Consider the following 14,032-nt stretch of genomic DNA (forward strand, 5'->3'; position numbering starts at 1 on the left):
ACCAAGACTTAAAAGTATAGTAGGAGTCTATAATAATTATTTTTGTAATATTGTAACGGTAGAAATATTCCAAAGACAAAGTTATAGAAGGTGTCCTTGTCAAATGGCCACTTTCTGAAATTTACGTAGCGCCATTGCTATGCTCATAATAGTAGCTCATTCAAAAGTTTCTTTAAATTTCTCACTTAATCCAATATTTTGTTTTTTTGATGAAAAATGTTTTTTTTAAAAAAATTTACAATTAATTCGTTTATTAATAATAAAAGAGTACCACATAACTTTGAAAAAAAAATGTTAAAAGAAAAAATTGATGTTACTTTTTGGATATCGTTGAGCGAAGAAAGTGATTACCCTTTACTCAAACTTTTCCACTGTTTTTGTGCTTTCTAGGAATTTACCGTATTCACCTTATGGTCTACCCAATTTGTACAATCACACTTTTAAACAACACCAAACATTACAATTAATACTACTTTTGAACCCGTACAATAAATAATACATGTATTGGTTTGAATTATATCCTTCTATATATGCATCCAACAGACTCAACGTAAAAATTATTAAAAAAAATATTCTGACAAAAAATTTCTTTAATTTATTACTTACATTTTATTATATTATTTTATTTTAAATTTATTAAAAATGACACGTGTAAAAATATTGTATCGTTATATTTTCTCAAAATATTTGACATGATATTAAATATAATTACTTCAGAGTTGAAGACGGAGCTTATATTTGAGAGTTTATTAAAAAAAAAGTGATTCTTTTCTCCAAGTAATACTATGGGGGTCCACAATGAATGTATAGGTTAGAAAATATGTATAAAATTATAAATCTTTCAAGATGACTGTTCAATTTTTGTTAGTGTGATTACTATGATTTACATGAAAATGAACTTTTTGTTTACTTATAACTAATGGTTATAATTATGCTTATCTTAAAAAATTTAAAATATTTTCGAAAGGTATATTTAATCGTTTTAAATATATTAGTTGTTTTGTTTTGTGATATAATTCAGGTTTTAATTTCATTTACATCGTGACGATTTAATTTCAGTACTATTTATTACAAAACTCGTGTTTTAAATATATTAATTCTTTTATTATGTGATATAATTTAGGCTTTAATTTCGTGAAAGTTTAATTTCTGCACTATTTATTATAAACTCTCGTTTGTTTATCATTATTAGAAAATCCAGTTGATACTGAAGGTGTTAGAGAAGTTTGACTCAGTTGAACTATAGCATGCAAGCTGCACTAGAGAAAAAATGTTCACTAGATATTCATCCGCATAAGTACGGTCATACCCTCACATTATTCATAATATTTCATCAGTTTTGATGATCAACAAATAGAATAAGAACTTACTTTTTTTAATTTGTTTTACAAATAAAAATTACGAGAAATTTAATATTTTAAATATTTTTTTATAAATTCTATATAAATTATTAAATAATTTAATTTAATTTTTCCCAAACTATTATTACAATTTGTGTTTTGTTCCTAAATTAAATTATAAAGTAATTAGTATTTGTGTTTTGCGAAATTCAACATAAAACATGTTCTTTCAACATTAGAATAAATGTTAAACATATTATTTATTAAAATCTTAAAAAAATTATATATTTAAATTAGAAAAAGATCAATAATATCTACAAAAACAGGCTTATAAACTTATTAATAATTAAAGACATATTAATTAGTAGATTAAATATGATTTAATGTATTTAAATAAATACATATTTACAATATTAACTTAAAAAACTAATTTAAATTATATTAGTTAAATTTAAGATTTTATTTCAATTATTAAAAAATACATTTGAATTATTACGCGAAATATTAATTATTTAATTACTATATTTTTAGTTTTTAATTTTAATTTTTTTTTTGTAATTTTAAGTTTTTAAAATAAAAAATGAAAAAAAGAGTTCATAATTTACTTTCAAATAATCAAATTCTAACTTATTTTTTGTAATAATATGTTAAAGTAAAATTCTTAATTTATTTTCTGATCATGAACAGTGATTATTATTGAAATAAATATTATGAATATGTGAAAATATTTTCAGAAACTGTGATACTTTATAATAATTTTTTCAAATTCTATCCTCAAAAAAAGTTATTATATAAATTTTTGACATAATTATTCTATTGAAGAAAAATGTCTCCAAGAGTTGATAAAAGGAATGCTCTATGTATAAATATTTGACACATTATTCTATCAAGAAAAAATGTGTATATATACTAAACTGTAAAAAAAAAAGTATACGTGTATAGGGATGTGTTGATATATATTAAATGTTTGAGCATAAAAGTGTAGTTATATTGCTACTGCAAAAAGACTACGTTAATACTTCAGACACATGAAGCGTCTTAATAGAAAAAATTAAATTAAATTAAATTAAATGCCTATCAGCGATATAATTTTTTTAAAATATAAACAATTTTCTTTAATAAAAAACAAAAGATCAATTCCTTTAAAAGATCAGGAATATGTATCCTTTCTTCTTCAAATTTTTAACTCTACAGACTTACTTTTTTTTTTTTGTCTTCTTCATAATTAGAGAAGGGAGTTGCATTCGACCTGAAACATTATTTAGGTTTAATTAAACAAAATCTTCGTTTGGATAAATGAAAATTTCGTAAACAAATATACGAATAAATATCAGCAATATTATTGCCGAAATATTATGCAGACGGATAATATTATTTACAAGGCTCGTTTCTTCACAAGATAATGCCATACAGCAGAATATGCTAAGACCTCTCCTACAGATATGAAACTACACTATATGCACAATGGCTTCTGACTTGATCACAACAATTGAAAATCGCTGGAAAAAATATTTTATCTAACGATTTGTCATATCATCTCCAGTTTGATTTATCTACTGGTTCTACATGCCTTGTTGGATATGGAATCTTGCTGGAACCAGCTGCTTTAGAATAAACAGGATCTTTCTCTCTGTTTGTTCGATGTTCCTATTCAGAAAGCAAAGCAAGTCATTTCAGTTGGTGAAGCTATACTCAAATTTACTGTGAAATTAAATATTCCACATTAGGATGTGACATATAGTATCAAAAACTGTGTGTAACGCTGCATCACATGTTTTTGTCTTATAAATCACAGAGGATGAAAGCATGGGAGGAGGCTTACAGAACGAAAGGGAAAATCGTCAGCCTCAAGCATGTGAACAATTTGGCCCATCTTTGGTCGCTTACTGACATCCAAATCTATACAGCGCAGACAAACAAGTAAAGCTCGTTTCAAAGATCTTTGAGAGGGTTGAATATCTATTAAAGGATCAACTAGTTCATCACCAAGACGATTTGCAACCATTCCTTTAAACCAATCAACCAAGTTCATCTGAGCGCACCAAACAAAACGCACACATAAGACTCATTGGAGTTTCAGGGGAGACAGTAAGAAAATATAGAGAAATCATAGAATCACCTCTCCAGGTGGTCTAGAATAATCGATCGGACTCCTCCCTGTAATTAGCTCCATAAGTAGAATCCCAAAACTATACACATCGCTGCCTTCATTAAGCATACCCGTGCTTGCATACTCAGGTGACACATATCTGCACAAAATTTGTGGCGTTGAATGAAACAGATAAATAGTATCCACCTCCATGTAAGAGAATGTTTACTTGAGAATGAAACTAACCCAAATGTCCCCATTACACGCGTTGTCACGTAGCTTTTCTCAGGCCCTAAGAGCTTGGCCAGTCCAAAGTCTGATACTTTAGCATTCCACTTTTTGTCCAAAAGAATGTTACTGGATTTTACATCTCGATGGACAACTTTGGGTTCTAATCCTTCGTGCAAGTAGGCTAGCCTGTTTCGTAATGTAGGAAGGTTAATTAATACTCCACGAAAAAATATTTAAAGTAATAGAAATGTAATATTAAGGGATCATGATAAGAGTTGTACTAGAAATACGTATTGTAAAAAATAGTAATATATCAGTTGACAAGAATTATACTACAATTAGAGATAGCTGGCATGAGTGAAAGTTTGAGGTATATGTTCAATAAAACGACACAGGAGACTCCATAAACACACCCTTTCGCAGTCCCAACAGCAATCTTCATTCGTATATCCCATGTCAAGGGGCTAACAGGTCCTACGTCACCATGCAGCCACTGTTCCAATGTTCCATTGTCAACATATTCATAAACAAGCATCCTGAATGAATAGTCAGCAAAAGTGTCATATTCACAAGTTTCTTCATTTGAAAGACCTTCAAAGAAATAATTAAAGCCACATGCTTAAACATATTTTACCTTTGAGCACCTTCTGCACAATATCCAACTAACCCCACCAAATTCTTGTGCCTCACTTTTCCAATGGCTTCAACCTCCACCTTAAACTCTTTCTCTGCCTGCCCCCTTTGTTACAATACAATAACACATGAGTTTCAATAAGCCATTGCAGGATGGTGAGGAAGAAAGAGTATTGAAAACATTCCGTGATTTCAGCAAAGTTGCTGTGGTAAAACAACCTTCGCATATTTTCCTCTAGTCTAGAGTTCTACAATGCTACTTAATTTATTGCAGCGAGTTCCAATGTCATGCAAATGCGTAGCTGCCGTTTTGGTTAGATTTAGATCTCTTCAATATAGAGTGACATTGAAAACGAACACAAATAAGATCCAATAATTATATCTGACAACAATTGTGTTTTTCACTTTCTAACGTGATTATCGCACTTTACTTGGAAAAAAAAAATTAGAGAGAGAAGATCCAAGTTCATTTTTGTATAGAGTAATATGAAGCTATTAATTAATACTACCATCAGTCTCTCGCTGGCCCACCTAATTCACAGCAACTGACACGTTTGTTTAAACTTTAAACTAAAGTATTATCCAGATTAAGCTAAATTAACATGCCTAGAAAAGAAAAGGTTGAGATACAGAAATCACGAACAATATAATAATAAATAAATAAACAAAAAAGCAAAAGTAGACAAAGAAAAAGGTAAAATACTAAAATAACATCACCCAGAGGCCCCCCAAAGAAAAAAGCAAAGAAGAAGAGCACATTGACCATCCACTCACGTTAGTCCTTAATACTCCCCAAAACAAGTAACAACTCATAATTATAAATTCGAGACGATCCTTGTCGGAGACTAAAAAGCTACTCATTGTTTACGCCAGTTCTAATCTAATCGATATTCAGATTCTAATTTCTTGATATATTAAGATTTATTTAAGGAATTTCTGTCTATAGTTATGTTTAGAAACACATGTGAAATTCCTGTTCCACAATTCACGTGTAGGATCCCAGAACAGAAAACAGTTTCTCTTAGCTGCTTTTTATTTGCATTATATACAAACCAATATAAGAAAACTACACAGCAACGTGAGAAAAAAAATGAAAAAGAAACAGAAAAACGTAGAGAGAAATGCATACTTGTTGTTGAGAAGATTTTTGACCGCGACGACAGAACCGTCGAGCAAATTTCCTCTATACACAATCCCATACCCTCCTTCTCCGATCACATTCCCTTCGGCGAACCCTTGCGTCGCAGCCTCAAGCTCACTGAGGCTATACCAGCGTCCCCACCCTATGTTCGGTGACTCCACCGACGGACTATCTTCAAGCTTCATCTCCTCCTTCTTCGGATCCTCCTCATCCGCCTCTTCGATTTTCAGTTCCAGAGTATTCACTTCCAGGATCTCCTTCGATACCAGCGGGATCGCGCCGGAGCTGTGCTTCACTCGCATTTTCCGCTTCTTCGAGCTCCGGCGGAAGCAGAGGAGGATCAGGAGCACTGCTGCCACCACCATTATAACTAGAATGAGGATCAGGGCGTAGAGTTTGAGACCGAGAAAGGGGGTTCGGTGAGTTAGATCCGTCAACACACCGCCGGAGGCGGTGGCGGATGCCGCCATTGCTGATATTTATTTGGAGCGAGAATGGAATGGAGTGAAAACGAGAGAATGTAGTGTTGACAGCGTTTGGTTGTTGCTGTTGTGGAAACTGTGATGCAGTGAAGTGGTTGCTTCAGAATTGAAAAAAATGATATGAACGAAAGAAGAAAAGAAGAAAAAGAAAAGAAGCGAGAATATTGGGAAAAGTGTGAAGTTTCAACTTTCATCAACGGATACAAAAGCTAAAGCAAAGCAAGACAGAACCGGGATTGTAGTTATTGCTTTTTGGGTCCGATTGGGACTCTATTTACATAAATGCCACTCGCGCACGCTCCCTTAACTTCCCCATTCACGTCATCACCGTGGGGACTCCAATGTAATTACAACTCAAGTACATGATGAATTGGTATAAATAATAATAATGAAATATGTTTTTATTTTTTAAATCTTGAACGAAAGTAAAAATTTATTGTTTTAAAATTTTAATATATTTTGCTTATTAAATTTAAAAAATAAATTGATATAATTTTATGTCTTAAATAAGACTTTAGAACGATATTTTATCAATAACATGTTAAACTGTGTTAATAATTTTAATCTTAGCTTGAAATACTGTTTAACAATTCACATGATTAGATTTGAAAAAAAAATGTATTTATTCATTTATAAAATTTAAAAATTAAATTATATCAAAATTTAAAATAAAATAAAAAATTAATTTTATATTAGAAATTAAAAATACATTTAATCTAAACACTAATAATAAAAAATAATTAATTTAAGATATTACTTTTACAATATTAGTGATCAAATATCGTAGGCAAGATAATTTAAATATTTATTTTCAATAATGTAATATGTTTTCTAAAAATAAAATTATGACAAAATTGTAGTCTTTAAAATAGATAATATCTGGAATAATATATAGTAACTAACTTGTAATATTTTGAGAAGAAAATAGGGTTTGGTTTGCTTTGAATTGGAGCGAATGGTGGAAGTTGAAACAGAATTATCCATTGTGATTTGATGAAAAGGACTAGGGTTGATCTTATATATGTAGATGACAAATTGACTCGTAAACGTGATTATCCAACGTAACTCACCACCAAACCATTTCTTTCAATATGCCATTTTCATTCTCTTTTCATACTTCCCATTTACTTTCACCAACTCAACTAGCTCCACCTACAGTAACTAACTTCCAATGCCCTACACATGCAACTCAAATATCTCCCATACATTGCTAAATAACTTATTCATACCACAATCACTTTTATAAAAACGAGCTTTTTAATCTTTTTATATTAATAGACGTATTTCTTATAAATATTATGTATACGATGATGGAGAAGTTATTGAGCGCGTGTCCAAATAATTAAGGAATGTGGAAGTACGTGAAAAAATTAGTTGTCGTGAGCTATCAGTTCATAGATATTAAATGTGTCGGTATGAATTGCATTCCCTCTACTTCAACCCTATTTTCAAAATAATTCAAATCATATATGGTTGTTAACCATCGTATCAACAATTAATTAACAGTAAATTATTATTAAAAACATAGTTAGTATCATTAATGTATCTCTTATGGTTAAGAAAATAAACTGAAATTAATTTGTTCAAAAATATATTAAGTACATTTTGATCAAAATTTACAATGAAAAATTTACCCAATTAGAAAAGAAAGTTATTCACTTCCTTGTTTTATTTATCCCCTTATTTCCACTTTTGGTCTATAACATAACTCTTACTATTAAATTTATTATATTTTAATTGTTTGTTTTTTTCTTAAGTGTGTGATTAATGCCGTAATTCTAGCTATTTCGACTAGATCTATATGAATCACAATTGTGTGATTTCAACCGTAAAATTCTTTGTCACGTTTACTTAAAACATGTTTAATAGAACTAAGGTATAAAACCTTGATTCCTGGAGAATCTCATTAGTATAACTATAACATAAAAAGACTATTCTTAATCGTGATTAGAAGATCAAATTTACAACTGAAATTCAAGATCATGAAATTATAATCCATGTTTTCGTGTCTTGATATAATAATTAGATATAAGATAAATGTCAAAGTGATAACTAAATTTAAATGTATGTTAAAACTTTAATTATATATTTAGATATGTATAAGATGTAGATGCATTAGTTTTAAAATTTATTAGATAATAATATTTGCTTTTACGCTGAAAGGTGAAAATAGTATTTGGGCGGTGTAGATAGTGATTAGATTTTTTTGGACTTTTCTTTTGAACAGTAACAAAAAAAAACTGAAATAGGGGTGAGATTACTAAGTATGGGAGGGTGAAATAGAAATCTGAAAACTTCTCTTTCTTGATCGAAACAACCATAACCTTAAGAATACGAAAACATCCAAACATTGATTTTCAAAAACAAACATATTCTACTTTCGAAAGCCAAAAACAAAGTCAAGTATAAGCTGTTTTCTTTTTCATTCTTTGAAATTTGATGGTGTCTCCTTTTTCTTTTCCAGAATAAAAACAAATATGATCTGAATGAAGATATCCTAAGACATTAAAATTTACATTCCATGAGAGAAAGGGTAAAAAAATCAATTACAGGTGAAAAAATGGTGCTTGTTTCAGTCAGAAACAAGGCAAGTCAAAGAAGAATCCATATCTATACCACAGCGCTTGGCCTTCTTCTTCCTCTCTGTATCTCTATCTCTCCACTCCATCACTTTTGTTGTATCGAAAACCACTGAAAACAAAAGAAAAATCACCCCTTTCAGAGCTTTCATCATCTGCTTTCTCTCATTACCAAAAGAATTAAATTTACGACCAAACTCTCTGTTATTCCAGCTCCAACCTCTCTACATCATCAACCCCTGATGGCTCTGGGAATATCTCCTTCGAGTGTCGTCTCCGCGACAACGAAATCTCACCGCCGCCATTGTGGAAACTACCCTGCGACTGCGACCGCGACCCGGTGGTTCCTGACAGTTTCAAACTACCAGCTCTTTCTAGTTTTACACCTGAGGCTGCTGGAGTTGCCGCTACATCAGAAGAACTCTGACGCCAACTCCCAAACAAAGTAGCAGCGTTCCAAGAACCTCTGGAAGAGGTTGCTCTGAGCCGCGCAGAACTGGAATTTTCTTCCCTCACCACCTTCAAAGGGTTTTCCAAAGCCTTCAGAATATATCTCATTGGGGGTCTCCTTGAAGGTTTGGGGTTTAAGCAAGACCTGGCAACAATGGCTATAGCCCACACTTCCTCTAGGAAATCTTCGTCGACGACCATCGATGGATCGATAATTTTCGTCACGAGCTCCTTCTCATACATATTAATGCAAGGCAGAATCTGATCAAACCATTCCTTTACTTCGGCTTCACTGGCTGCACTCATTCCCAACCTACCGGTCACCAGTTCGAGTAAAACTTTTCCCAAGCAATAAACGTCATAGGCACAAATTGTTGTTGAATAACCTGTTTCACGGTAAATCAAATCCATGTCAAAACTATGCATTTATCTGTATTCATACAAAGCTAGAGCCAAAAAAGAGGATTATATACTTCACAATAAGCACATACAATAAACCACATGATCAAATTATCCATCACAGTTTGTGAAAGACAACCACAAACCACTCGGAGTTCTACTGAGCTTTTCGTGTGAATAAACAGAAGAACATCTCAGCACAATATATTGACCACTTAACTACTTCAGAGTGAATAGAATCTCATAATTCTAGATAATCAGAAGGATTTCCAACTGCCTTACTGAAAATGAATTTTGCTGGCACAAAACTATCACGGATAAATGGTAATGCCAAAACATTTTCTTTTTCAACTTAGATGTCCACAGTGATAGTTTTGTAGGATTGAATTTGGCTTAAAGTTCAGTTCTTAATAGGTATGAGTGAAGAAACATACAATCAAGGACAGAACAGATCACGAAACTAAACCAAAAATTAAAATTGAGTTTCTACTTACCAGATGGGCCTTGGTCTGAGGACCTGCACATTTAAAAAGAAAATTAGAAAAAAATATAACAAATAATATAGATTTGTAATTTGTAATAAGGAATACAAAACTTGTTCAAAAATCATAACGCAACCAAATCATGAATTAATGACATAGTGGAAGAATTTGCGAGAGAACGAACAGGATAAAGGACTTCTTAGTTGCAGAGACCAAAAATGACAACTTTCAGTTTGGAGCAGTCATTAATGAAAACCAAAAATGACAACTTTAAGTGACATTTCTTATTTAAAAACACCCACATTAAAAATGACATGATAACCGGTCTGAAATAGATAAGCAATCCAAAAGCAAAAGTTTCAACGTGTAAGCATTTTTCAACAAACAGCCAAAAGGATCAAGTCAAAAAGAAGAATGATACTGTCTATGCATAATTGATTGACCTGTCAGACATTTTTCATGAGATTCATTGAATACGTTGTTGGTTGAGTACTTACTGAGGCAACCGCAGAAACCGGGTGATCTTACTTTGATGAATGTCACCTTCTTGAGCACAGGCTTCACTTAGACTCCCCAACCGAACTTCGTATTTGTCGTCAAGAAGTATACTGCTTGCTTGAATATCCCTACAATATATAGAAGATAGACATGTCACTTCTACCATAACATTTAAACTTTAGATTGAACTTTGAGAGGAAAACTTGTGACAAAACTCATCCTATGCATGCAGTGTTGAAATGCCCAATCAAATACAGGGAATGCACCCCCAAGTGAGACTTTCTCCCAACCTCTATTTTACAGCTCCATTAGATGGAAAATGCATAGTAACATTTAATAATGAAAAAGTCCAGACTCAAGGGAAACTTATATTCAATCACCTAAAAGATATAAAATCAAATGCCAAAACTTATGACAGCAACCTCAAATTCAATGACCAAAACTCAAGGGAAATTTATTTCAAAGAGTATGGATCCATATAAATTATAAAGAGGATCAGTTCAAAAGGTTGAACTCTTAAAAAAGATGCATCCAAGGATGAAGTGGGGATGAGCAGTTGAGAGTTAATGAAATTAGGCACTTCATCAGGCTCCAGAATCCAATGGATTGTTAAAGCAATCAATAGGGAAATAGAAATAAAATTCAAGAAGGAATGCTGGAAATACCTGTGAACAATGGGAGGCACACATTCATGATGTAGATACGACAGGGCCTCTGCGGCTCCAGTAGCAATTTTCAACCTGGTTATCCAGTCCAGTGATTGCAAAGTACCATCTTCGGATGTAGTGTTTTTGTAGTACAAGCAATTAGACAAGTCCCCATTTGGCATGCTTTTATATACCAGAAACTTCTCATTCTCATTTTCTAAACAATGACCTAACAATGGAACGAATCTCTGATGAGAAACCTTATTGAAGAACTCCAACTCCAACAGGTAAGCCTCTTTTTTAGCTGAACGCATGTCGATCCTTTTGATGACGACAGGAATCCCACTTTCCAAAACACCATTGAAGAAGTCCCCAGTGTGTCCATGTTTGATAAGATTTGCATTATTGAAATCTCCTGTTGCCTGGAGCAGCTGATGATATGTAAATGAGTCCCCTACATTTGGAAATTCGATAGGTACACCAGGGTTTGGAGGACTGCTGCCAACAGGCGCAGGACCCACACCGTTTCCTCTCTGATTTGAGTTACCCCTCTTACGAATACACAGAAGCAGCAGAACCACTAGCAACACCAAAAGTGCAATTAAACCCAATCCACCCAAGACTGCAGCCAGTATAATGTTAGTCTTATTGCTCTTCCCAGATCTTTTTGAGGCAGGAGGTGTTGTTGTATTCGGCTGTCCAAAATTATCAAAACTGAGCCCCCTCTCTGCATAAAACGATGCACATTCCGCCGTTGATCTCTGATCTGTGGCGTTCTGGAGACAATTGCTATCTAGAGATACATTATGCATGAAATCCAGAACCTTGCCCTCAAAATAGTTGTTTGAAAGATCAATAAACCCAAACCTTTTTAAAGCAGGAGAGAGGTTTCCATAAAACTTATTGTACGAAATATTGAGCACCGCAACAGTAGCATTAGCAGCCAAACTCGAATTAGGAAGCACAGCACTGAAATTATTGGCAGACACGTCAAGGAAGCTCAATCTTGGCAGAGACCACAACTCAACAGGCAAAGCACCACTAAAATTGTTCTGCTTCAGCACTAGGAACTGCAACTGCAATGAATCAGTAAACAATCTGCCGGGCAGGGCCCCCGTGAGCATGCTGTTTGTGAGTATCATCTGCCGCAAGTTCCTAAACCCAACCAAATCCTGAGGCAGTCCTCCACTGGCAAAAGAATTCTGACTAAGATCAAGGACAACTAAGCTAGTTAGACCCCCCAATTGACTAGGCAAAGTGGCAAGTCCGTTGTTGGAAAGATTCAAGTACTGTAACCTGGAAAGAGACCCTATTTCAGGGGGAATCGGCCCCGACAAAAAATTGGCAGACATGTCAAGGGAAGAAAGATTCCCAAGAAAGCCAAAAGATGTTGGTATGGAGCCAGCGAGAGAATTCCTGGAAAGATCAAGAACCGCAAGGGCAGAGAGTTGACCCAGAGACTCCGGAACATTCCCAATGAGGTTGTTGTCAGAAAGATAGAGACTAGAGAGGTTGGTCAAATTGCCGAGAGTGGAGGGAATAGCATTCACAATGGAACAAGAACGAAGATCAAGCACTCTGAGAGAAGGAAGGGAGAGACCAAACCAATCGGGAATAGGTCCAGGAAGGAGGAAATTAGAGGCATTGAAGGACTGCAAGAGAGTGAAATTGGCCAAAGCATCCACTGCAAATTGCGGGTTCCCCCTCCCAAGTCTTGTTCTTTTAAACCCAGAGATACTGATCCCAACGACTCGACCATTCTGGCATGTGATGCCAACCCAGAGTAAACAAGGGTCTGGTTTTCTTGGCCATTCCTTGCTCCTCAACCCCAGAGAAGCCCTCAGTTCAAGTAACGATTCTCGCTCCTCAGAGGAACTCAGTGGCTCAATCTGCTCCAATGTCACCTGACTCACCACCAGCAACAACAACAACCGGAACCACACTATCCCCATCTCTTACCAACGCTGACCCAAAGATCCATCCATTTCCATCAAATGTCTGCACACACACCCAACACATTTACATTTCTCTTTCTCCCAAAAGTCTTCAACTTTCTAATATATCACATACCCCCAAATAAAAATAATAAATAAATAAAAAGAGGACAAAAACAAAAACAAATACCCAACGAGTCTTACCGGAATCACAAACCTTGTTCTATTTCGCCTCCCCGCAGTTTCCAAGGCTGCCAAATCTGTATCGCTTTCTATGCTTCTTCCTTTCTTCTGTGTCTGACTGAGGTTATATTGTTCTACCTACTCTCTCTCTCTCTCTCTCTCTCTCTCTCTCTCTTTCTCTGCCTGTCTCTCTGAATCCTCCTTCAGTTGACGGAAGACGAAAAGAAAAATATTTAAATTTGGAAAAGAAAAAAAAATAGAGAAAAAGATATTATACTGTGACGATGGGGGCCTGAGATAAAAATAACAAATTGGAGAGAGAATGGTTTAACAACAGGGACAAAGAAGTAGTAGGTAGCTCTCTGCGGCTGTGGTTGTGACTGTTTTCTTCTTTCTCTCTGAGGTTGAGACAGAGAAAGAGAGAGAGAAAATTGCAGTGAGTGAGGAATGCAAGCCGACACTGAATCCGGCACCGGAAATCCCGCCAAGTCCAGCAAAGACCACTCTAACTCTAACTATTTATTCTAATCTCTTCCCTTAATATGCAAGCTTCTCTTCTCTTCTCTTCTCTCCCTTTTCTTCTCTTTTGCACCTTTGTCTCTGTGTTATATGTTTATGTTATTGTACCCCTCTGTTTCAGGACACCAGTTTCTTCTAACCTCCCCTCTCTTCCTCTCTCTACACCTTTTGGTAAATAAATTTAAGCCAATTTCAATTTATATATATATATATATATATATATATATATATATATATATATATATTATATTCAACACTCCATGACTAATTTACCAGGTATAATTTATTGTTATCGATCTCGAAAATGTGTTTCAGTGGTTATTTTGTTGAGCTATTACAAGAGTCTTTTGGGAAATTAATTATGTGCCTCTTTAAGAGCATTTGACTAATTGACGTCTTACTCATCCAAGGAACCTACAAAATGG

At 34.0% G+C, this 14,032-nt stretch overlaps 2 protein-coding genes across 3 annotated transcripts; both read right to left on the reverse strand.

Annotated features, from left to right (window-relative positions):
- Window positions 1–2,873: 2,873 nt before the first annotated feature.
- LOC124842525 (putative receptor-like serine/threonine-protein kinase At4g34500) lies at window positions 2,874–6,192 on the reverse strand. The gene is made up of 7 exons (XM_047319029.2): window positions 5,423–6,192; window positions 4,295–4,399; window positions 4,074–4,196; window positions 3,676–3,846; window positions 3,460–3,589; window positions 3,163–3,372; window positions 2,874–2,987 (listed from the first exon to the last, which is right to left on the reverse strand). Exons 1-7 carry the CDS (start codon window positions 5,902–5,904, stop codon window positions 2,874–2,876), a joined length of 1,335 nt encoding a protein of 444 aa, XP_047174985.2. The 5' UTR covers window positions 5,905–6,192.
- A 2,123-nt stretch (window positions 6,193–8,315) lies between these two features.
- On the reverse strand, window positions 8,316–13,762 carry LOC148195797 (putative LRR receptor-like serine/threonine-protein kinase At2g16250). Of its 2 annotated transcripts, none has more exons than XM_088093852.1 (5): window positions 13,123–13,762; window positions 10,990–12,969; window positions 10,324–10,452; window positions 9,839–9,861; window positions 8,316–9,331 (listed from the first exon to the last, which is right to left on the reverse strand). In XM_088093852.1, exons 2-5 carry the CDS (start codon window positions 12,921–12,923, stop codon window positions 8,700–8,702), a joined length of 2,718 nt encoding a protein of 905 aa, XP_087949978.1. In that variant the 5' UTR covers window positions 12,924–12,969; window positions 13,123–13,762; the 3' UTR covers window positions 8,316–8,699. The 2 variants fall into 2 exon arrangements, with proteins under 2 accessions (XP_087949978.1, XP_087949977.1); XM_088093851.1 differs by having other exon boundaries at window positions 13,110–13,762.
- Between the last annotated feature and the right edge of the window lie 270 nt (window positions 13,763–14,032).

Source organism: Vigna umbellata, chromosome 7 (genome assembly GCF_029865625.1).
Source record: "Vigna umbellata cultivar VRB3 chromosome 7, Vumbellata_1.0, whole genome shotgun sequence".
Lineage (NCBI taxonomy): Eukaryota > Viridiplantae > Streptophyta > Magnoliopsida > Fabales > Fabaceae > Vigna > Vigna umbellata.